This window comes from Aedes albopictus, unplaced genomic scaffold (assembly GCF_035046485.1).
Source record: "Aedes albopictus strain Foshan unplaced genomic scaffold, AalbF5 HiC_scaffold_504, whole genome shotgun sequence".
Lineage (NCBI taxonomy): Eukaryota > Metazoa > Arthropoda > Insecta > Diptera > Culicidae > Aedes > Aedes albopictus.
This window is the reverse complement of record NW_026917315.1, coordinates 3570-25000: the sequence shown is the minus strand read 5'-3', so window position 1 is coordinate 25000 and position 21431 is coordinate 3570. Positions and strand designations below refer to the sequence as shown.

Below are 21431 nucleotides of genomic sequence, written 5' to 3'. Positions count from 1 at the left end.
TGCGAATATAGATTCGGATCACTACTTAGTCGCTGTATGCATGCGCTCAAAACTTTCGACAGTTATCACCACGCGTCGAAGTCGAACGCCGCGGCTCAACATCGAGCAACTTCGTAACGTAGAAGTGGCTCAAGACTACGCGCAGCAGTTAGCAGTGGCCCTACCAACGGAAGAGCAGCTTGGCGCAGCTACACTTGAAGATGGCTGGAGGGACATACGATCCGCCATAGGTAGTACCTCGGCTACAGCACTAGGCTTCGTGACTCCGAATCACAGAAACGACTGGTACGACGGCGAATGTGAACAGTTGAAAAACGAGAAGAATGCAGCATGGGCGAGAATGCTGCAACACCGTACGAGAGCGAATGAGGCACGTTACAAACAGGCGCGGAACAGGCAGAACTCAGTCTTCCGGATGAAGAAGCGCCAGCAGGAAGAACGAGATCGCGAAGCGATGGAAGAGCTGTACCGCGCTAAGGACACACGAAAGTTCTACGAGAAGCTGAACCGCTCGCGCAGAGGCTTTGTGCCACAAGCCGACATGTGCCGAGATAATCACGGGAATATTCTCACGAGCGAGCGTGAGGTGGTCGAGAGGTGGCGGCAGCATTACGATGAGCACCTCAATGGCGACGTTGCAAGTACCGAAGGTGGCGTGGTAACAGATCTAGGAGTATGTGCACAGGACGAAAGACTTCCGGCCCCTGACCTTCAAGAGATTGAGGAGGAGGTTGGCCGGTTGAAAAACAACAAAGCCGCTGGAGCAGATCAGCTACCAAGCGAGCTTCTAAAATACGGTGGAGAAGCACTGGTAAGAGCACTACACTGGGTCATTACCAAGATTTGGGAGGAGGAAGTATTACCGGAGGAATGGATGGAAGGTATCGTGTGTCCCATCTACAAAAAGGGCGACAAGTTGGATTGCGGGAACTACCGCGCGATCACACTACTGAGCGCTGCCTACAAGATACTCTCTCAAATTTTATGCCGCCGTCTATCACCGATTGCAAGAGAGTTCGTGGGGCAATATCAGGCTGGATTTATGGGCGAACGCGCTACAACGGACCAGATGTTCGCCATCCGCCAGGTGTTGCAGAAATGCCGCGAATACAACGTGCCCACACACCACTTGTTCATCGATTTCAAATCGGCGTATGATACAATCGATCGAGAACAGCTATGGCAGATTATGCACGAATACGGATTCCCGGATAAACTGATACGGTTGAACAAGGCGACGATGGATCGAGTGATGTGCGTAGTTCGAGTATCAGGGACACTCTCGAGTCCCTTCGAATCTCGCAGAGGGTTACGGCAAGGTGATGGTCTTTCGTGCTTGCTGTTCAACATTGCTTTGGAGGGTGTAATAAGAAGAGCGGGGATAAACACGAGTGGGACGATTTTCACGAAGTCCGTTCAGCTGCTTGGTTTCGCCGATGATATTGATATTACAGGTCGGACTCGATTATCCGGGGGTTCAATTATCCGGGGGCCCGATTATCCGGGGCTCGATTATCCGGGAAAAATGGCTCGATTATCCGGGGAAAAGTTTGTTTTTGCTTTGTTTACAAATTTTTAGATTACAATATGTCAGCAAATGTGATAAACATCAAATACAACACCTGTAAGTAGGATTTAGCCTATTTAAAAATTGTTTTTATTTTTTCACATTTTTCAGCTAAAATTTCATTTTCAAAAAACATGGTTGTAATAATACAAGACGTTGAGTTAGGCGCTACAACGTTATGTATGTTAGCTTCTATGTTTAACGAACAGTTTTTTTTTTGAAGAACATCAAAAATAAAAGAAAAGAAGCATGGCTCGATTATCCGGGTGATTCGATCATCCGGTGTGAAATAATTTTGGAGTCACCCGGATAATCGAGTCCGACCTGTATTGCTCGTAAATTTGAGACGATGGCGGAAACGTACATCCGACTAAAGAGGGAAGCCAGGCGAATCGGATTAGTCATTAATGTGTCGAAGACAAAGTACATGATGGCAAAGGGCTCCAGGGAGGAATCACCGCGCCCGCCACCCCGAATTTATATCGACGGTGATGAAATCGAGGCGGTTGAAGAATTCGTGTACTTGGGCTCACTGGTGACCGACGACAACGACACCAGCAGAGAAATTCAGAGGCGCATTGTGGCAGGAAATCGTGCCTACTTTGGACTCCGCAGAACTCTACGATCGAATAAAGTTCGCCGTAACACGAAGTTAACCATCTACAAAACGTTGATTAGACCGGTCGTCCTCTATGGGCACGAAACATGGACCCTACGTGCAGAGGACCAACGCGCCCTTGGAGTTTTCGAACGGAAGGTGTTGCGTACCATCTACGGCGGAGTGCAGATGGAAGACGGGACCTGGAGAAGGCGAATGAACCACGAGCTGCATCAGCTGCTGGGAGAACCAACCATCGTCCATACCGCGAAAATCGGGAGGCTACGGTGGGCGGGTCACGTCATCAGGATGTCGGATAGCAACCCGACTAAAATGGTTCTCGAGAGTCATCCGACCGGTACAAGACGACGTGGAGCGCAGCGAGCTAGGTGGGTCGACCAAGTGGAGGACGATCTGCGGACCCTACGCAGAGTGCGGAACTGGAGACAAACAGCCATGGACCGAGTGGAATGGAGGCGGCTACTATGTACAGCAGAGGCCACCCCGGCCTTAGCCTGACCGGTAAGTAAGTAAGTTATACAGGACCTACTAAACAACATATGAAGAGTAGGTCCTATGCATTTTTCGTTCAGTTAATGCACTTTTATTGGTAGAAAACGTTTGGCAGGTTATATGTTCAAAATACGGTGATTTTTTAAATTCCGTCAACTGCATAAGCAAATTTTTCATATTTTTTGTAGTGAATATAAAACCTCAAACGAATCTGCATATGAAAGCCTTAGGTATAAACTGTAACACAAAAAAAAATTGAAAAAGTTTCATCGACTACATATTGAGATATAATGTTTTAAAAATGTGTTCAAAAATCCTAAAAGTTTTACTAAAAGTTCTATAACTTTCAGAAAACATATTCGATCTCGCTCAAAATTTTACCAATGGAGCTGCAATATATGGTTTATGATTGGTCAAAATTGACGTATAAAAAAGTTATAAACATTTGATGAAAAAATTATTTTGACAAAAAAATTGCTGTACGGACAATTGTTTGATACACTGTACATGCTGCGCTGGTAGGTGGGACTGAGCGAGACAGGACAAGCCTAGGTAGCAGTGTTACGATAGACGGGGATACTTTCGAGGTGGTAGAAGAATTCGTCTACCTCGGTTCCTTGCTAACGGCGGACAATAACGTGAGCCGTGAAATACGAAGGCGCATCATCAGTGGAACTATGGGCTCCAGAAGAAACTGCGGTCAAAAAGATTCACCTCCGTACCAAATGTACCATGTACAAGACGTTAATAAGACCGGTGGTTCTCTACGGACACGAGACATGGACGATGCTCGAGGAGGACCTGCAAGCACTCGGAGTTTCCGAGCGACGGGTGCTAAGGACGATCTTCGGCGGCGTGCAGGAGAACGGTGTGTGGCGGAGAAGGATGAATCACGAGCTCGCTGCACTTTACGGGCGAACCCAGCATCCAGAAAGTGGCCAAAGCCGGAAGGATACGATGGGCAGGGCATGTTGCAAGAATGCCGGACAACAACCCTGCAAAGTTGGTGTTTGCTAACCATCCGGTTGGTACAAGAAGGCGTGGAGCGCAGAGAGCACGATGGGCGGACCAGGTGGAGCGTGATCTGGCGAGTGTTGGGCGTGACCGACGTTGGAGAGCTGCAGCTGCAAATCGAGTATTATGGCGGCAAATTGTTGATTCAGTATTATCATGAATTTGATGTTAACTAAATAAATGAAATGAAATTGAAATGTATGTAGCGTGGGTGGTAATATGGCAGCATGTAACCCGGTAGAACGTGGAACGCTATAAACATAAGTGGATTTTCTCCGGCGGTATGCAGGGAAAAGTCCCTGCACGCTACGGCGAACCCAGTATTCAGAAGTTGGTCAAAGCCAGAAGGATATGGTGGGCTGGCTAAGAATGCCGGACAACAATCCTGCAAGTTTTCGATACAGATCCGAATAGTACAAGAAGGGAACGAGCGCAGCGGACATCATGGATGAACCAAGTAGAACATTATCTGGCAAAGAAAAATTAAAAAAGAACTTTTTTTTAAATACTCAATCCCATACAAATTTCTATCGCAATGCGAAATACGGGGACACTATCAGCAATAGCATCAGAATTGGGCGCAGTTGTTTTGGACACTGAGGCTTCAAGTACACACGGTCAAATATTTGACAAGGAAAGAACTCAAGAAACAACATCTGTTTGACCCATGAAAATTCGATCAAGTCAAACAAGATGTTAGAGCAATCGTTTCTTTTGGACAAATATTTGACCCTGTGTACTGGAATTTTAGAAGGAATTGGAGCGAACCTGGTGTGATGATTAGAACACTTGACTATCACGCCGAGGACCTGGGATCGAATCCCACTCCCGCCAAACTCGCAAAATGTGAGTTCTTCCTTCGAAAGGGAAGTAAAGCGTGCGTCCCGAGATAAACTAGCCTAGGGCTAAAAATCTCGTTAGTACAGATAAAAAAATAAAAGGAATCGAAAAGGCCTTGTTTTAAAAAATTGAACTTGTTGACTCAGTTCAGTATGCATACTTACTTGTCGATCAGCGCTGTACTCGGACTTCATTGAAAAAGTAAGGATGCATCACAAACACATGAGCCACAGTGAGCCTAGGAATGTCATCAGAATATAATCTCCCGGTTGCCACTTTTTTATTTTTGTTCTTATTAATTTATTTTGTTATTCATAATAAGTTAATTGTATTCTATACTTTTATTATTTTGTTACCTTAATGACTAACTTTTTTCTGTTTTTCCTTTTTTAATATTTTTCGATACCTCAAAATGTGTAAAAATGGTGATTACTTGGTTTTGTTTTTCTTTCTTCCTTCCTTCCACATCGTTTTCGCTTGCTCTTGTGTTTGTTCTTGTTTTTTTTTTCTGTTTTTCATTCTCGACTTTTTCCTCGTTTGCGTTTGTTCTTCTTCATTTCCTTATTTGTTTGTATTTCCACAAAGATGCGGTTCGTTCCATTCGGTTCTTCGTGCGAATGTACCGCTCTAAATTGTCACTAGCTCTTGTAGTTTTTGTTTGTAGTTGCTGTGTGAGATTTGCCCGCTGACTGTCGTCGGTTTAGGGTTTTGCTCCGTGACGACAGAACGCAATAGCGGACGAAAAGCGCATGCATTTGTTGGGTGTTTTGTAAAAGAGAGATTTTCACCTTAAAATGTTGTTTTTTTTTCAATTACTTAGAATTCATGATCTGTTCTGCTCATATACGAGTTGATTTTGCTTGTCTCATTTGTTTGATGTATTTTCCTCGTTTCGCTATGAGGCGCTCATGCCAGATCTTTGGTTTTTGAAACTTCTTCGTTCATCAAAGATAACGTCCTTTAAAAACTCGTTTTGGAAAACTCGAGATTTCTGTTATTAATTCAAACTAAGACGTGGTAGTATGAAAGATGTGATTTTCTTGAGATGGAAATTTGGGATTCGGAATCACATTCTGTTGATGCTTATGTACGTGTATGTGTGTGCAATCAATAGTTCAAATAATTCGCGTGGATTTGTGTCTTGCTGTTTTCTTGTTTGGTCATTTGAGTCGCATATTGGTTTCATATTCATCCGTACACGTTCACATTACAGGGTAAACTCAAATTTCTTTTTCAGACGCAAAGCACAAATGACGTTATCAAAAGCGTCCGCATTTGTTTAAAAGCCCCTAAGAATAAAATTGTTTTTTTCATTAAATGGTTCAATTTGTTTGCATGAATCGCTTCCTTTGTCCACTTCCACACAGTAGTGTGTAAATCTGTTGGTTTATTTTAGTGTTTTATTCAAAATTATTAGCATAATCCATAATCAAAGATTTGTCTTCGTGCGTTCATGACGATGTCAATATGTTTTGTACACTGAGAAAAATGGCAACAATCGAAATGAAGCGATTTGTCACAATGACGTTCAGTGTTTGTTCGATCAAAGTCGGCATGAAAGCTTGCTTCAGTCTGTCAGCTTTGCTGACGTAGTAGGCAAAGATGAAGACGTGTGTGCGATCGATCTGGGCAGACTTTGCACGCCATCTCGTGGTTCCGTTTCGTTACGCTACCGGCAAAGTGTGCGTGGATTGTTCTATCCGCCTTCATGGTATCCAAGTTTGATCAACACACGGTACGATGACAAACAGAAAGCCGTGTAAATGAGTAGAATTGAATGCACTGGGGCAATGAAAGTTTCCGCACAGTTTTAGTGACTTCATTGCGCGGTATGTTTAATGAAATTATGCGCTGTCTTTGGGTGTAACCAGCGCACGCTTACACTTGCAAAAGCGTTACAAAAAGGGTCAATATGTGTCTGTGTGAGTTTGATGGAATTTTCAATTTGCTAGTAATCCATTGATTCATCCAATTTCCATGATGTTTCTGTTGTTGGTAAAAGTATTGGTTCTCTGCTTCAAATCTAACATCCTATTTGCTTTTTCTTTAGTTTGTTTAAGTTTTCGTCACTTTTGTTTGTAATATTGGTTTTATTCTTGTTTTTTTTTTTTGAAGATACTAGGCAGTGGGTGGCGCTTACTAGAAATTTCTTCTTGCAAACCGTTCGAAGATCTTTCAATCGACTGAAATGCACACACACCAACGGCTTGATCCAGTTGATCCACAGAGGGCATTGTTCTCTGTAATGCATCATCCAATCATGCAATGCGTTTTGATTTGTGAATTTTTGTTTCGTTGGAATAACGACTGCTGTGGACCAACGCAAACGCACCGAGCACACGCATACTAGCAAACGAAGATGCTTGCGACGACACACTTGTCAGCAAAGCGGAGCACAGTGGCTCCACCTTCTGTGTCAGAGAGCCCTTTCTTCCCACAGCGCGCTGACTAGTGTGAGGTGATGCGCCTGTCGATACGTTCCATTGGGTATTGTTTGTGACTTGGATCGTGCATATGTGTGTGTGTGCTATGCTTCTCGCTGAACTGCAGGTTAATTATTCAAACAATGATCTTGCTTTCTATACCGTTTGTTTTTGCTTCTCTATAATACTCATGTCACACTTATCTTCGCTATATGTTTATGTGTTTAATGATTCAAATATTCACGAGAAAAACTAAAACAGAATGTGTACTTGTGTTTTATTATGGTTTGTGACAGTTCATTCCTTCCTAGCAATGTTTTGTGAACTTTAAAAACAATCTCACATCTGTGTGTAAGATTTCAATTTTAGTTTATAGGCATTTCTATGTTTCTGTCCTCTCCATCGTGCTTTTCTTGATATATGATCATGATTTCTCTGACTATTTGACGTGCTCCATGCTTGTCTCATTTTCAACTATGCGAAAGGAATTCCAAACAGAGTCTTGTTCAAAAAATACACAACAAGGATAAGCGACTGTCACCTAGTATTGACTAGTGCAACTAAATTCTCGTTCAAATTAAGGTAACCATGCGAATGTTTAGGTATGCTTGATCCTACCGTTTTTTCACCTTGTTTTTATACATAATCGCTATCATAAATACGTTGTAAATTAATATGGCTTCGAATGAGGAGAGCATTTGAATCCGACCATAGGGTAACCATTCCAGATGCCTCAGTAGACCTACTTCGGCAGTGGGAATGTCCACCCTAAGTGGTCTCTCAAAACCTAAAAATTAAACTTTCGTGCGGAATCCTTCCAAATGCAGGAGCTCAGTATCCTAAGGAAACCTAATTGGATTTGCCCCAAAACTGGCGGGCCCAAAAAGAGAGAGGTACATGTGTAGGAATACTGTGACCGCTCCGTCATTTCCGTTAAGATAACGCCCCTTGGGAGCTCTTGCACGGTGGAGTGATTCTGGCAACACTGTCGCTTTAATGTTTTTTTTGTTCGATTTTTGATAACTTCCTCTTCGCTCTATGCTTTCTTCTCGCTCAATAGAGGTTGATTGTACAGACTAAATATAAATAAATACAAAGTTGTGTGTATAAATAGATTATCGTTCCATACATGTATATGTTTGTGTACAAATAGAAGGAATAACACTTTGCTTCGAATAGAAAATCTAATACAGCTGAAAAGCAGCCACTTAAAACAATACTCGAATGTAATACACGATAAGAAATGAATGTAAACCAATGATGATAGCGATCCAGGTAATTCAATCTAGCCTGACTATGGACGATCAAAAAGCTGCGCCTATGAGTCAGTCTAGCTGCTGTTATCGGCTCACTCGTCAACAATGGTTTCGATGGTTGTGCAAACAGCCAACTTCCAGCTTTCTGGAAGCCGTCTGGTAGTATGTGTAAAACCAAAGTCTAAAACAACGTAAAATCTCTCTCGAAGGAGTTTGGGTTAAAGATTCCTCAGCAGTCTAACATTCACCTACATTGACAGTAGTATAGCTCTTTGATAAAACTAAAAACAACAGTTAATATACGACTTAAAAGCAAACGATACAATAGTTTTTGGTTCCTTTGTCAATTGTGTAAAATGCGTTCTCGCGAAAAAGAAATAGAGTAGTAAAGCTCCGAAACTATTCCTTCTAACAGTAAATAAATAAATAATTGCGCGTAAAGATTGAAAACTATCACAACAATCATATGTTTGTTACATCGTAAAATGTTTGTGCTAAATGTTCTCGTTCGTTAAAAACCTAGAAACAAAATACTAAAACATAACAAAATAAATCGTTTTTGAGAACTTTTCTCCGAAAAATGCACTTTTCTGCCGGTAGTTCTTAAATTAAACTTGCGGATTCGGTTCCAATCATACTGTGATTTTGTGCCTTCTGAGTTCAAGATGGGTTTGTGGTTTTGCTTCCATGAAATGCGTTCAATCCTATTCGATTGAGTTCTGTTCAAAAAATAATTCAGCGTGTAGTGTTTGGTTGTGGTTCTTGTTTGTATGTGTGAGTGGTTGCTATTGTTTGTCTCCACGTACTTAGTTCCAGACGCGCAGGAACGAATCCCAGGAACCGGTCGCAACGGCCATTCCGTTCTCGGTGACTCCCAAGCACGATACGCGATTGTCATGACCTGCCAGGATACCTGCCCGTTCCGCTTTCATCGTATCCCACACGTTGCAGTTGAAGTCATCGTACCCGGCCAGCAGTAACCGACCGGATTTGGAGAATGCTACCGAAGTGATGCCGCAGATGATGTTGTCGTGCGAGTACATGGCCAATTCCTGATCGGCACGGATGTCGAACAGCCGACAGGTGGCGTCATCCGAACCGGTGGCGAATGCGTGCCCATTCGGGAAGAAAGTCACGGCGTTGATGTCGCTCTCGTGACCAGGGAAGGTCTGCTTGCATTGGCCCTCACGGATGTCCCACAGCTTGGCCGAAGCATCGCAAGCTCCGGAAACAAACACACGGCACTGAGGAGAAAGGGATAGTGCCATCACGTCTCCGGTGTGTCCCAGGAACGATGTACACTGCTGCCCGGTCTCAATGTCCCACAGTCCGCAGGACATGTCACCGGAACTGGTGACAATCTGGTTGTCATCTAGAAACCGGCAGCAGGACAAATATCCAGTATGTCCCGGAAGCTCACGTGATACTCTTACATTTCCTTCTCTAGTTTTCAGATTGTAGATTGAACAAATATTGTCCAAGCCACCGCAAGCAACGAAGTTACCCGACGGAGCATACGCGCAAGTCATGACCCAGGACGATCGCAGCGGGATCGCATGAACCTTGTTCGTCGTATGCGAGTCCCATACAATCAGCTTTCCATCCTGCGAAGCGGAGACCAGATTGCGTGAGTCACTACCCCAGTGCATGGCGTAGATTTTCGCTAAGTGTCCTCGCAGGGTACGTCTGGTTCGCATCTGTATCCTTCCGATGGGTTCCAGATTATTAGTCGCCTGCACCAGCGAAGTGTCGCAGGCTGCTTTCCGAGCATCCCGGATTGCATTCTTTAGCGTTTCCGCTTCCTGCCTAAGGGCTTCCAGCTCATTCATTCTGAGGTGCAGCTACTGAACACTTGTGATTCCTTCTGTTTCGACGAGCAATTTGCGATAAAGTAATAAACTATCCCAGAAAGCAAAACTTATGGACAATTAGGGGTGCTGACTTTCTCTCCTCTTCTTGTTCTTCTTCCGTCCGGACAGATTCGCTTTTCCCGTACACACTTTATTCTGGTGCCACACAGCCACAGAGAGAGGAAAAAAAATTCAACACCGATTTATCGATTATCTGCAGTTTTCAATTGTTGGGACTTTCGCACAATCTCCACTCTTGAGGGCAGATATCTTCACTGGTCCCAGAAGGCTTCAACTCCAATCACTAATCCTAAATCGGGTCCTTCCGGGGCGTTTCGTCGTTTTGGTGCACTTTTCCTTCCGAATAAATTCGTTTCTAACTTTGTATTTCACTAAAATATATCACCATCTTTCAGATCCTCCATATTACTTTACATATAAAAATCCAATATCCACCTTTTGAACCGTGGAGATTTTGCACTCCTGCGCTCTCGCACTCTCACTCTCGTTCTTCGATCAACACTTGAATGGCACACTCACTCTCTCCCAAACCAAAATATGGGAGGGTACACGAAACAGTCCGCGAGTCCACTACTACGGGCTACGCACTCTCACTTCCAATTTTCTTCCGCTCTCACTGCTCTCACGCTCGACGACGACGACGGCGATGGGTCGATTGGGCGAATGGCTTTTTCACTTTTTCCTTCCACTACCCTCTAATGATGATGGATTCGATGATTGCTGCTGGCTGGCCTGGCCTTTGGGGTGGAGACCCCAACTCGGAAAATCCAACTTTTCTGCACTACTGGGCCCGCTCGGCGCTGGAAAATAGCATATTTCGGCGCCTGGGTGCTTCGTGTGCCGTTTGCCCGCTAGCTCACTATCAATCAACGCACATTATTCGCCGAAAAAACCGCAATCGATCTGCTCCGCCGAGACGTTTTATCACACTCCTCTGGATTATAAAAACGAAACAGAATGTACGGATCGCTCCCGTGCAGCGATTGAAGGCTGGTCTCGCGCTGGACTGTGCTCCTACTTCGAAGTCAGCCGGGTTCTCACCGGGCGGGACATTTCGTGCGCGCTGGCAATAGGGCGAGATAAGGGAACAAGTCGGCTCACTCACTGGAAAAGGGGATATTTTCCGTCCTCCCGATGCTGCTTCTCTAATGGCAGAAAGAGAAGTACATTACTCTCTCACACACGGAGTATTTCCAGTTGTCAGCTTCAATCAGAAATCCAGTTTGAATTTGCTGTGTGAATGGGATTTTTTTCGACTTGCCAGTTGATAATTATGTAATAAGTTCACTCCACTGCCCTTCCGTCAGGAAGCCTACAAGAGACACTTCCATCACGCTTAATGCTGAACTGTTTCACAGTTATGTAAACATGTTCCAGCCTTCACTGTCAGCGCTTCTGTCCTATACACTCAGCGAAGTAAACTACCGAGATTCATCAAAATACCTTATGAAATTTAGCCATAACTGTAAAGTATGGATGCCATAAGAATACCTTATGAAAATTGAACATGCTTATTATGATTGATTGATTGATTTGTCTTTATTAGAGAGACTTTCAGCCCTTGCTTATTATGACCTAATTACATAAGATAAATTTATGAAAAGAGCAGAAAAATCACAAAATGATGCAGAATGGAATCGATACATGAACGTCGAGATCACTGAGCTCGTGCCCAACCCACCACGCGGCTATCGACGCTTGAGAATATCGTGTTGCTAAATGTGTATAAAAGCCAAACTGTGAGTCGATTCTGCGTCATAGACCGACCTTATGAAAATCGTTCTAGCCGTTATGAATTGGTTAAAGGCCATTTCATAAGTTAGACCTTATGATAATTTTAGGTTCATTTGCTGAGTGAAGCAAACTCACTCACACGCTACTTACTCGGTATCCGAGTAACGCAACCAACCAGCACTTACATGATGCACGTAAAATTGAGCCCAATTTGTGATTCAGTCTTGAAAACGTTTACGTTCTTTAATGAATCCGTTTCGTGCAAATTTCAGAATTTCTAAGTGTGTAGGTTTCGCACTATGGCTCATAATACAGAAGTTTGGGAAAAATTAAGGAATAGACTTCATTTCTAGAAAATATTCTTTCAATTCTTAATTTTCATCCAGCCAACGTACATTTTTCACCTTCGGAAAAGCACTAAAACGGTCATAACTTTTTTGTTTTTCGATGAATTTTGATGAAATTTTCACAACTTCCCGAAAAACTCTTCTAGTTTTAGATTCCGGGGACATGGGTGCCTGGTCCAGATGGTTCCGGAGATATTCCAAATTGTCTTGAGGTACCAAAATTGTCCACATACATTGTGGATGTATGACATTGCACAATGTATAGATACCTCAAGATCCCGATGAGGTAGAAGTATAGTGTCTTAGGCGAATTTGTTCAGTAGGTTAAGAACTAACTGGCAACTGCGACTTTGGTTCGCGATTCGGCCGCTAGGTAGCGCCAGTGTCAAAAATGCTCAAACCCTATTATTTCAGAATCCTGATAAGATAGAATGTTGCTGTCTTCGGCAAAGTTCTTTAGCAAGCTCCGAATTATCTGATAGTAAAGTCTTTGGTTCGGGATTTATCCGCTAGGTGGCGCCTTGTGTTTGAAAAATTCAAACTCATATATCTCGATACCTTAATGAGGTACAAGTATGCCTTTTTCAGCAAAGTTGTTCAGCAGGATAAGAACTATCTGGCAATGGCGTCTTTGGTTCGAGAATCGTGCGCTAGGTGGCACCAGGGTCTAAAATGTTCAAATTTCCATATCTCCGAATCCTGATAAGATACTGTGAATATTACGCAACTCACTATAACAATCTGTTTCCGACATTCTTAGCAAACTGCAGTAGAATCACTTGGCATGAGGCGGGACCACGCAATGTAGGCGACTGGCTCCGCCAAAGCTCCACTCCTCAATGAGGCAGCAACACACTCACTGTCTCGGCATGATGATAGTCCATTTTACGAGCCGATTTTATGAATGAATTTTGACAGAAGGTAGCGTCCAATAACCCGTGAAAACCAATATCATCATCAACATTGTTGTCACTTCGTAAAATGGCTCATTGCTGTCACCGATGATACTAGGGGAAGGGCACACAAGGGGAATATCACTAATCATTATTCACACCCCACAGATACAATGATGTCGTTTTCAACAAAGTTCTTCAGCAAGCTAAAAGCAGACTGTTGCGACGGTATCGCATGTATTTGGGTGAAACTGGCAACTGTCCTATCCAATAGGAATTAATTGAATGTGAATGTACATATTAGAATTGTAAGGAGATTTAGTGTTAAGTTGAGCGTTGAGTGGAAGAGTTCGTTAGTGATTAAGAAACTATCATGTAAGTTAATTTTAAGTAAAACCATGTAAATAATTAAAATGAATTCTTTTAAATATAGCATTGAAGCTGCCGTTATCAAACGCTGCTCTCAATATGTGTTTCATTGATCCAGAAGAAACTCGCGCCAACACAGACTAATAGTTGAGTCTTTGATTCGTGATTTATTCGCTAGCTGCTACGTTGTGTGAAATATTTAAACACGTAGGGTATCGGGATGCTTCGTTGGCATAGCCCAGGATATATGTAAGACGGGTATACAGATAGCATGGTCGTGTGCGTGGCCGACGGCTGGTGAATTTTCCCGTTTTTCGGTGAACTTTCTGAGTTTCTTATTCTTTTTCTGTTCTTTCGGTTCACGATTGGTATTTATTATGGAAACTTTTTGCACCATAAAACAGAAAATTTCTTCAAATGTGCAAATAACTTAGGAAATCGTTAGGCAATCACTAGCAGGCATCCCTCTGATGCGATCTGATTGCAAATACCGATGATTTTTGCTACTTTTCTGTGATGTTTCAAGATTTTAAGAAACCTCACCAGCAGCTGATTGGGTTTGCCATAACAAATTTCGGCTCATCTTCGGCTCTCTTCGGATAAACTTTTTTCGTTGCTAACGAAAAATTTCTCACGCATACCTGAGCGTTCGTGTACATTTTCCCCCCCTGGGCATAGCCCCCTCGTTCGGCCTATCTCAACGTTAACCAAAAACTCAAACAAACACGCATAACTGGATATCGGAAAAGCTATACGGCAAACAACTGTAACATTTCGTTTCAATTTTATCACTTTTGAGCATTCAAAATGAATGAAAATGTCACTTTGTTTAGCTTTTGTAAACGCCATGATTCTTCGGCTTAGTGGGTACAGTAGACGTTCGGTCGGTGCAAACGGTTTAACTGCAATGCTTTTTAACTGCAAGTCCGGTAAGTGCAACAAATTTGCAGTTATCGCACCGCCAAACGTCTAATTGGTGCGCCATGTTAGCCCTAATGAACAGTCGAATGAATTTTTCGTTCATTTTACGTCAATTGACGGCTTGTTGACACTGTCAGGCGTTGCAGTTATCGAATTTTCGTTCGCTAAGTGAAAGGTAAACATGTTGCAGTTATCGAACGTCTACTGTAGTCTATACACATGATCATAAATGGCATGATTCTGGAACATTTCGAACTGACTTTTCAATAACTGAACATTTTATGCGACGGTCAAAGACGCTATTTTGAACTTGTATATTTGTTTTCAACGAATAATAAATATTTTATAAGTTGAATGTGGGCCGAATGTTGAGGACAATGTTTTCACTATGTACCCAAATCTTGGCCCATAAGTGACGTCAACAACACCGATAAAGTGACGTCAACAACATTGCTTGCGTAAGAATCAGAAAGAACGAACAGGAAGAAATATGTTGTGTACGGTGACTGTAAAAATATAACACAATAATAGGGTTGCGTTGTTTTCGTTAATAAATTTAGAAAGAACTTAAGTTTAAGTAATTTATTTACATTTTTTTTGAAAATTTGGCTCCAAAAATCTAATGTACAAGTAAGTTTGGTGAACAAACAGAGATAATACTTCAGCAGAAATATTGAAAAAATGAGATAATAAGTGGTTCTAGTGCATGGAAAGCAATAGGCCAACGTTGTATCCACTAATAGGCCAATTTTTGTACCATAGACCAACGTTGCATACCATCGCATCGAGTCTTTTCAACTTAATAAAGTAAATTCTTGAATATTTACGTTAGTTTACTTCCAATTGGGGAAACATGCATTACCTAGAGTGTGTAATAGGGTTAAAATATTATTTCTAGTGCTGTTATTTCATGAGTTATGGTCAAAATTGTAAATGTGGCTTGCAAATTAGGCCAAGGAATGGTACATATACCCTATATCTCGATACTCTAATGAGCTGCAAGCATGGCGTTTTCTGCAAAATTGTTCGGCAGGATGAGATCTATCCGGCATTTGTGACGCTAGGTGACACCAGCAATCAAAACGTTCAAACAATTTTATCTCAAAAATCTGAAAACGTTCAGCCAATTTTTTTCCGAAAGTTAAGACAAAGTAAGACGTATCTGGTGTCCTTGGTTCTGATATTATTCGATAGGTTCAGACTAGTATAAAAAAACACTTGTATGAACACCCTAAAGAACAAAAAGTATTCCGTTTTCAGCGTAGTTGTTCAGCAAGCTAAGAGTTATTTGGCAGGATAGTTTTCCTTACGGGAATTTTTACAGGAACTCATCCGGCATTTTCCAGGAATGCTCCTTCGATTTTTTCCAGGAATTCCACCGGAAATTTTTCCAAGAATTCCATTGGAAATTCCTCAAAAACCTCCTCCAGGAATTTCTCCAAGAAATCCTCTGGGAATTCCTCGGGGGATTCCTCCAGAAATTCCTTCAAGGTTTCTTCCAGGAAATCCACCGGGAATTTATCTAGGAATTCCTCCGCAAATTTCTTCAAAATTTCCTGTAGGACTCCTATCAGGAATTCATTTCCTCCGGAAATCTCACTGAGATCTCCATGAGTTTCTCAGGTATTCCTCCATAAATTCCTCTAGAAATTTCTTCAGGAATTCCTCCGGGATGTTCTACAGGAATTCGTCCAAGAACTCCTCTGGGAATTTTTCGAGGAGTTTCTCCAAGAATTCCTCCGGGAATGGCTCCGGGAATTTATCCAGGATTTCCTCCGAGAATTTCTCCAGAAATTCCACTATAAATTTCTTCATGAAATCCATCCAAAGTTTCTCCTGAAATTCCACTGAAAATTCTTTTAGAACTTTCTCCAGGAATTTGTCCAGATATTCCTCTAGGACTCCTCCAGGAATTCTTCCGGTGATTAGATTATTTCGGTAATTTCTCCAGGACTTCTTCCTGTATTTTTTTTCCATGAATTCCTCCGGGTATTTCTCCAGGAACTCTTCCGGGAATTTCTCCAGGATTTTCTTCGGAAATGTTTCCAGGTTTTCACAGAGAATTTCGCCAGGAATTATTTCTGGAAAACCACTGAAAAATTTCTCTAGAAATTCCTCCATGTGTTCCTACGGGAACTTCTTCAGGAATTGCTCCACGAATTCCGTTAAGAATTTCTCCAGTAATACCTCCGGGAATTTCTGCAGGAGATACTCCAGGAATTTTTTTGGGAATTTCTTCAGGAAATCTTCCAGAAAGTCCTCCAGGAATTCTTTCAGGAATTCCTCCAGGGATTGTCCTAAAATTCCTCCGGGAATTTCTTCAGGAAATCTTCCGGGTTTTTCTCAGGAAATCCTCTAGGAATTCCTCCAAGAATTCCTCAAAGTAATTGTCAGTGAAATTTTCGGAGGAAATCTTGGAAAAAAATCTGGAGGAAATCCTGGAGAGATTACCGGATAAATTCCAGGAAAAACTCCCCCTGAAATTCCTTGGAAAAAATCTCAGAATTCCTGAAGAAATAACCGAAGGAATCTCTGGAGGAATCCCGGAGGAATTGCTGCCGCAGCAACACGCAAGTCATACAAGAGTTACGGCAGCGCAGATTTTGGTTGTATGGTAGTAAATTCGACGTTGTTCTAGTGCTATGTTAGTATAACGTCAAATTAACTTCAATACAACCAAAACTTGCGTTACCGTAACTCTTATATAACTTGCGTATTGCCTGGGTGATGGGAGTTCTAGAGGAAATCCTGAAGAAATTCCCGAAGGAATTCATAGAAAAATTCTCGAAGAAATTCCCAGATAAATTCCTGGCAGTATCCCTGAAGGAGCTCCTGGATGAATCCTTGGAGGAATTCGTGGAGGATTTCCTGTAGGATTTCCCGGAAAAAAATCTGGACGACGTCCTAGAGGAATTCTTGGAGGATTTCCTGAAGAAATTCCTGGAGGAAGTTCTTGAGGAATTCTCAGAGGAATTCTTGGAGAAATTCCCGATGGAATTCGCGGAGAAATTCCAGGAAAAATTCCAAGGAGCATTTCCGGAAAAAAATCCCGGAAGAATTCCTGTAGAAATGCCCGGAAAGAAAACGGAGCAAAAGAAGCATTATTGTCGGGTGACAAAATTTGTCTGCAGTGGGTCAAAGACGGTGTAAAAGTATTGCCTCTAGCCCCACCGTACTCGACAGCCTACTATGTGCTGCTATCCTGCCAAATAACTCTTAGCTTGTTGAACAACTATGCTGAAAACGGTATTCTTTTTGTTCATTTGGGTGTTCATACAAGTATTTTTTGATACTAGACCAAACCTATCGAATAATATCAGAATCAGGGACACCAGATACGTCTTACTTTGTCTTAACTTTCGGAACAATTTGCTGAACGTTTTCAGATTTTTGAGATAACATTGTTTGAACGTTTTGATTGCTGGTGTCACCTAGCGTCACCATTGCCGGATAGATCTCATCCTGCCGAACAGTTTTGCAGAAAACGCCATGCTTTTAGATTATTAGAATATCGAGATATACATGTATAAATATTTCACACAAGGTGACAGCTAGCGAATAAATCACAAATCAAAGACTCAACTATCAGTCTGCTTTTAGCTTGCTGAAGAACTTTGTTGAAAACGATATCATTCTTTCTTATCAGGATTCAGGGATATGGAAATTTGAACATTTTTAACCCTGGCGCCACCTAGCGGACGATTCTCGAACCAAAGACGCCATTGCCAGATAGTTCTTAGCCTGTTCAACAGCTTCGCTGAAAACAGCATGCTTGTACCTCATTAGGGTATCGAAATACACGTGTTTGATTTTTTCAGACACAAGGCGCCACCTAGCGGATAAATCCCGAACCAAAGACTTTACTATCAGATAGTTCGGAGCTTGCTGAAGAACTTTGCCGAAGACAGCAACATTCTCTCTTATCAGGATTCTGAAAGAATAGGGTTTGAACATTTTTGACACTGGCGCTACCTAGCGGCAGAATCGCGAACCAAAGTCGCAGTTGCCAGTTAGCTCTTAACCTACTGAACAAATTCGCCAAAGACACTATACTTCTACCTCATCGGGATCTTGAGTGCACATTGTGTAAAGTATGTGGACAATTTTGGTAACCCAAGACAATCCGGAATAACTTCGGAACCATGTGGACCAGGCACTCATGTCCCCGGAATCCAAAACTAGAAGAGTTTTTTTCGGGAAGTTGTGAAAATTTCATCAAAATTCATCGAAAAACAAAAAAGTTATGATCGTTTTTGTGCTTTTCCGAAGGTGAAAAATTGTTACCATTCTGGTACATTTACCCTATAACCCAATCCAGAGCAAGCGAGTAGATTAAATATGAGAGGAGAGATATAGCCATACTAGAGTTCATCATGAATTATCACCCAATAGGGTGAGTATAACAGTTATAAATTTAAATAATATGTATATAGCTAGGTAAGCCACTCCCAGAAAATCAACCGCCAAATTGAATAACAAACAAATATTGTTAACTTACTCCACACAATTGAACACATGACACTTATGACATCGGAATCCCGGGATGACAGAAGGATAAGGTGGGCATTGGAAATATGAATAGGATGTAGGGACAGGAGTGCTGAGGGTGACGGGTTCGATTCCCGGTCGGTCCAGGATCTTTTCGTAAAGGAAATTTCCTTGACTTCCTTGGGCATAGAGTATCTTCGTGCCTGCCACACGATATACACATGCAAAAAATGGTCATTGGCAGAGGAAGCTCTCAGTTAATAACTGTGGAAGTGCTCATAGAACACTAAGCTGAGAAGCAGGCTTTGTCCCAGTGAGGACGTTACGCCAAGAAGAGAGAGAGAGAGATGTAGGGACAGGAAAGATGGACAACGAGAGGCTTTGGGAGGAGGATGAGGATCGTGGGAAGGTCTATAAAGGGTTTGGAGCACAAGATCGGGTCTTTTCGACTTGAACCTCCGGAGGAATAAGATCGAGTTTTTACAAATACCAGTGATTCCAAAGCGAAAGCTTAGTTTAATTAAAAAGTTACGCTGTGCATATAGCAAATTAGAGTCAGGTATGAAATTAGGAGTGATCTTGTGAAAGTGTTCCAACCCTAAGACCCCCATCCCTCGTGTTGCTATAGGACCCATTAGCGTTTTGCTGGGAAACCCTGGTCATCCAAGAAGGGTAGCGAAGCCCGACCGAGATACCGGCACGATCGCCGGTGAAGATTTACCCAAGCCACCTAGTCGCCATCTTGGGCCCGAGTTCCCGAGCCCACGCCGAGAAGCAGAGCATCCCACATCCCACATCGAGATTCCGTCATCGCTGGCCAGCCTACACATTACACCCGACACGACACACACACACACCGAAAAAGGTAAAATAAATCTGTATTGAAAGTGAAGTGCGGTGTTTAGTTTCTTTATGCCCTGATCAGTCCCATAGCGAAGAGCCGGCCCTGGGAAAAGAGGTGGTTGTTACCCGCCCCATAAGACTTCCGTGGCCGTGATCAGAAGCCTGGGGAACCCCTGGTGATAAGGCCCGTCAGGCCGCGTCACCTGTGATCTAGATTAATTTATAACAAAATGTACGTCGGTTAGATGAAGGTTAATAAGATTTTTTTTTTTAATTTCTTTTACATTTAAGGAAGTTGCGTGAAGTTGCGGAAGATACTTATTCCAATAACGCCTAAACCTTCGTGACCCATTAAAAATCAGCCCGCGACCCACCAGTGTGTCGCAACCCATAGTTTGAGAAACGCTGCTCTATAGCCATTTTGTGTGAAAAATGGCTGGTGATCTTATTGCTTTGTGCAACACTGTAGCTGATGTAGTGTACGATTTGGGTCAAACATGGCCCTAATGCAAAATAAGGGTTTAAGGGAAATTTCAGGACGCGTGCATATTTGAACCTAAAACTGTACCGCGCTTGCGCTGTATTTATACGGCGAGCGAGGTTTTTTGATAGAGTTGTACTTTTTTACAACGGCACGCGTCCTGAAGGATTAAATTAATTAATTGATTAAGAAAAGATAAGATTGTTGATCATACCTAAACTTCATTTTAAAACACTGCATGATATCAAATCAAACAAAATAGCCCTTTAGTGACTGATGCGTTATTTTCTAAAGTTTTCTAGGAAAGCAAGGTTGGCGAAAATCTTTTTAAAAATAGGAGAATTTATTATATATTAGGAGTTGAGATACCAAAAAATATAGTTTATAAACAGCTTGAAAACTAAAGTGTAGAATTAACCTAAGTTAAAATACACGTAAATAATAACCAAAAAAAAGCTTGAAAACCGTTCAAGCTTCAACCGTTATTCTTCTCGGTACGACCTTAGTCAAAATAATCACAAAAACACGTAAACTAAAAGTTAGTACTTACATGCCTCTACTTCATCGAAAACAGCCCCTACGCCATGAAATGCTGTTGCATGCCTACACCGTGCCATGTGCATGCAGTGTGCGGCGGATGCAGTTCTCTCGCGAACGATCCGTGTTGATAAGAACATTCGAACCTCACCGCTTCGATAGCACCCCCATCTCCGCCTCCGTGTGACTCATAACAGCGAACACTATTCATGCTATTCCTAAAGTTCCCATAACGCAGGCATGGTAGCACACTAGCACACATTCACTCTCGCCACGAACAATTTGAACAACTAGGTACGTCATCGTTTGAAGGTACGCCTCATTGCACCTCTCAGTCAATGATTTTCACACCATCCAGCCGGCGGCGACGAGTTGTGAACATTGCACTATTGTCCAGCAAGCAAATTTACGAGAAATTCCCAGAAGGAGGAATTTTTTAAGGAACTCTTGGAGCAATTTCTGGTCAATCTTGGAAGAATCCAAGAAGGAACTCAAAGAGGTATTCGTAAAGGAGCTATTGAGGAAATCCTCGAAGGAGCTTCTGGAAAAAAAAACCAAGACAGACTCTAATAAACTCCTTGCGGAATCTCAGAAAAAAAAATCCTTGAAAAATCACAGAAGAAACTTTTGAAGCATTACCAGAAGGTACTGGTGAAAAAAATCTCATGAAATGAGATCCTAAGCAACTTCTTGACGGATCCAAGAAGTAACTTCTTGTGGATTCCCAGATTCAATT

The 21431-nt window shown here is 42.3% G+C and overlaps 1 protein-coding gene and 1 long non-coding RNA gene across 2 annotated transcripts; one reads left to right on the top strand and one right to left on the bottom strand.

Moving 5' to 3' along the window:
• Positions 1-5073: 5073 nt before the first annotated feature.
• Positions 5074-11212, bottom strand: LOC134284677 (guanine nucleotide-binding protein subunit beta-1). Its single transcript, XM_062843758.1, has one exon. The coding sequence runs from the start codon at positions 10038-10040 to the stop codon at positions 9018-9020; it is 1023 nt and encodes a 340-aa protein (XP_062699742.1). The 5' UTR covers positions 10041-11212; the 3' UTR covers positions 5074-9017.
• Positions 11213-18950: 7738 nt separating this feature from the next.
• LOC115268533 (uncharacterized) lies at positions 18951-19698 on the top strand. Its single transcript, XR_003898335.2, has 2 exons — positions 18951-19393; positions 19463-19698. It is a non-coding gene; the product is annotated as an uncharacterized LOC115268533 (long non-coding RNA).
• Positions 19699-21431: the final 1733 nt, after the last annotated feature.

What these genes read in the sequence shown, in the direction of transcription:
- LOC134284677 (XM_062843758.1), bottom strand. Translation starts at nt 10,040, where the DNA reads ATGAATGAGCTGGAAGCCCTTAGGCAGGAAGCGGAAACGCTAAAGAAT.